At 56.2% G+C, this 3,752-nt stretch overlaps 1 protein-coding gene across 1 annotated transcript in view; it reads right to left on the reverse strand.

The window, feature by feature from the left end:
* Positions 1-2,934: 2,934 nt before the first annotated feature.
* Positions 2,935-3,752, reverse strand: part of TMEM230 (transmembrane protein 230) — a 1,774-nt gene continuing 956 nt past the window's right edge. Inside the window, exon 3 of the mRNA XM_010143841.1 lies at positions 2,935-3,075. Within this exon, the coding sequence (XP_010142143.1) occupies positions 2,935-3,075 (141 nt within the window). The remainder of the gene's footprint in view (positions 3,076-3,752) is intronic.

The raw sequence follows: 3,752 nt of genomic DNA on the forward strand, positions 1-3,752 counted from the left end.
CAGGGAGTCAGTCGGTCCCCCCCAAACCCGCAGCACCCATGATTTCACAGAGGGGGAAGTGGGGAGCAGAGCCGTTTGCTGGGGGATGCAGGATGCAGCTCTGCAGTCAGGGAGCTCGGGGAAGGCGGCGGAGCCAGGTCAGCCGCACGACTCACCCCACAGTGTGGAGGGAGCAGGAGGAAAATCAAAAAGATCCTCCTGTAATGTGTCAGCACAGAGGCACTGCAGCGACAGCCCCCTTTGGAGGAAAGAGAAGAGCTGCCTTTGCCTGCCCCCACTACCCTCAGCTCCACCCCAGAGCAGCCCCACTGCTGCGGTAAGGATCAGGCTCACCCCTTCTGCAGGAAAACTCTCCAATCTCTTGAAATAAATGTAAACTTGAGCTATTTTGCAAGAGAAAATGGAACCTGGCTATTAGCTACACCACAGGCAGACAATTAACGGATGTTTGAACATCTAGAGGCACTTGGGAGGGACGCCGTGCGTAGAACGCGGTATGTCATCGTAAAGAATGACATCGCCACGTCTATGTTTCTCCAGCGGCCAGCATACCTTTTCTCTTTCCCAGAAGCATCTCCTTTTTTCGGCATTAGATATAAACCAATCCCTGTGGAGAGGGGAACATCCCCGTGGCCCTGAGCCCTGGAGCAGGGACCGTTCTCATTTATACCCCGTGCCGCCTGCGGACGCTGCTGCTGTCAAACAGAAGAGAAACCCACCAATCGCCTTTCCCCCAGAAGGGTCAGCGGGTTCCTCTCCTGTGCCCCACATTGACCCCCCCTTACCCAGCCCAGCCTTCCCAGCTTTCCGCATCTCCTCAGCCCCACCTGAAAGCATCTTCTCCCTCCCCCTTTTCTTTTTCCACCTAAACTTCCCTTCTAACTCTCCTCTTTCCCGAACCCAAACAAAGCCTCGTTCTTGTCATGTAACAGAAGCTGATTCATGGCTTTGCGTCAGTGGCCGCTCTTGGGCCAGACCCAGCATTAATTGACACATTTTGGCTGCTGCCAGGCGGGATGTGACAACACCTGGGGAGCAGAGCTGCCATCGGCCCAGGGGCTGGCAGCATCAGGGACGCGAGACGGGCAGGGGCTGGTGTGATGCAGCAGAGCAGGAGGGAACGTGCCTGGTTGGTGTCTTCAGAGGTGGAAAGGGAGATGCTGAATTTGGTCCATGGTTCCTCAGTGGAGTACTGGGGCACACACAAACTGAGTCAAATGAGCTTAAAAAAAGCTCTTGGCTCAGGGTTTGGGTTTACTCTAGAACACTGGAGGTGGAAGAACAGCAGTTTTAAGAGCACTTTCCCCCAGCACTGTTCTCGTCTCAATAGCTCCACGGACCTGCTCTGCACTCCATGATTCCTGCCCCACTTCCTTTCCAGAACTTCCAGTCCGCAGGAGGAACACCAGGCAGTGCGGGCGTATCCGCACCAGCCTGCGAGCGGTACTCCAGCAGGCGCTGCTCCTGGTACCCCCACGGCCAGGGCAAGGGGCTGTTTGGGCCCTGAACAAGGCAATTCGAAGTCCGGAGTCTCTGCACGTTTCAGGGAGGTTCCAAAAGTGAATCCTGCCCTCCCGAAGAAGCCCGTTTCTGGACTGGTAATCCCATGTCCCCAGCCCTGCCCCAAAGCCAGCCCAGGGTCCTGGGGAGCAGCTGGAGCTGCCCGAAGCTGCTGCGTCAGCAACACCTAGTGCCGATTGCAGTGACTACAGCAGTGAGGGGAAGCAGCTGGCAACAGCAGATCCAGCTGAAGCCTTAACCTGGTGGCCCAGAGCAGTTTTTAGCACAAACCGAGATCTGCGAATGCGAAAGACAAGCCCAGGATTCGTACAGAGAATAGCGTGAGGTTTATTCAAGGTTCATACAGCTATTGCATCCACCTCGTCACCTGCGGATCACCAGGACACCCGGTTCAGACCCGCTGCAGGAGACAGATGGTTTGTACCTCGCATCAGCCAGAGCCACCGATCTGTCTTCCCTGAACAGCGTATCACTGAGGCTAAACAACACCAATGGGGGTTTTTCGGTACAAACCACACAGAGAATTACTTCCCTGTCGCTGGCCGAGGGCGTTACGCACAGCACATTGTCTAGACAAGGGCAAAGCCATCCCAATACACAAACAGAGGGAATTCAAGTGTCTCCAACATCCACCCTAGTCAAAACCCAGATTTCTGGTATTTAGACACTCGAGTCCTGGTCCACATTCCAGTTCTCCTCCCTGTACCCATTTGGATTGTTTAAAATAATATGGAAAATCCCACAAGTCCTTTAAAGGATCAGCGCATTCTGCCAGGAGTAACCATGGGGTGGGAAAAAGCTGCTCCCCGTACACGCCTGCTGTGGAAATGAGCTTGGTCCGTCCGACAAGGGGAGTCGTGCGGCAGATGCGCTCCGGGTAAAGCGCTGCATGCACCTGCAGCCACCCCTCCGGTCGGCATCTGCCTGCGGTCCCTCCAGACACGCGCGGGGCAGGCCCGTCGATCGGAAGCATTTCTGATGGACGGAGCAAAAGGAGAATTGAACTACGGGGTCTGTCTGTGAAGGAAAACCCGGAGATAACCACGGCCTCACCGGAAGCTAAAATCAGCTCTCGAAAACAGTTAGAAAAAACAAGTGTCTCGGCGGCTGGAAGCGGCTCCTCTATTTTTGGGAAGCTGCTAGGAGTGCCCTGCCCAGGCGCTTCTTACAAGGAACCAGCATTATGTAACCAAGAGAGGAAAAACACAATAAATCCCACATTCTTCCCACCCGATGTCAAATCCTTTGGGACAATTCCATGCTCGAGGCCCCACCCCCCAAGTGAAAAACCTGCAACCCAGCCACGGGCGCCCTGTGCCTGACGCACGTCACCTACAGCCCTAGGGGTCCCCTCCATACAACCAGGGTAACTAACAACCACCGACCTAACTGTAACGCGATTAAACACACTGTTCAGTCATCGAAATCCGGGATGTCGTCGTAGGAGTAGCCCCGGTAGCCCTTGGAAGCGTAGTAGGCGATGCGCAGGTGGTAGAAGCCTGGGAGGAACACGAGGATCCCGATGATGAGCACGGGGATGGCACGGTCCGTTCCCTGCCGAGAAGAGACATGCAGGTGCAGTAAGAGGAGACCTGTACGGGGGGGTCAAGTCCTGCCTCACCTCTTCATCCCTAAGGCCTGGCTTGGTGACAAAAAATAAAAATCTGTCTTGAATCAGAGAGATCTCCGTTTTCTTCAGGCTGAGCTCCAAGTCCTCTCCCTGGCATCTCCTCCTTGCTAGAGTAAACCCTCAACGAACTTCTCCTCTGGGCAGAAGGGGTGGCTCCTCCTGGCACTGCTCAGGGAACGAGCTGGCTCGCCACAGGCTGGCTGCTGCGAGCGAGCGCTCCCGTCTGTGCCCAGCCTGCTCCTGATACAGCCAGAACGCTGCTGCTCCTGCCCCGATAAGCAGCAGCCGCCACCCAAAAAGCACGTCCACACGGCCCAGGGTGAAAGGAGACGCGTGTCACTGAGGAGCTCCGAGTCAGCCACGACCAACGGGTCCCCTTGAGGTGGACCAGAAATACAGTGAGATGAGAGGGGTGTTGCCGTGTCCTAGGCTGTGCTCTGGGGTCCCTACAGACGATCGTCACTGGAGTGGTGATCCCAGCAGGGAGCCTTCCCGGGACAGCGAGCTGAGCTCTGCAGCATTCGAGCTGTGCCCAGCGAGGACAGAGACACCCAGCCCTCCCTGGCAGGGGTCCCACCCCGACACGCAACCGCCCCACAAC

This window comes from Buceros rhinoceros, unplaced genomic scaffold (genome assembly GCF_000710305.1).
Source record: "Buceros rhinoceros silvestris isolate BGI_N320 unplaced genomic scaffold, ASM71030v1 scaffold39960, whole genome shotgun sequence".
Taxonomy (NCBI): domain Eukaryota; kingdom Metazoa; phylum Chordata; class Aves; order Bucerotiformes; family Bucerotidae; genus Buceros; species Buceros rhinoceros.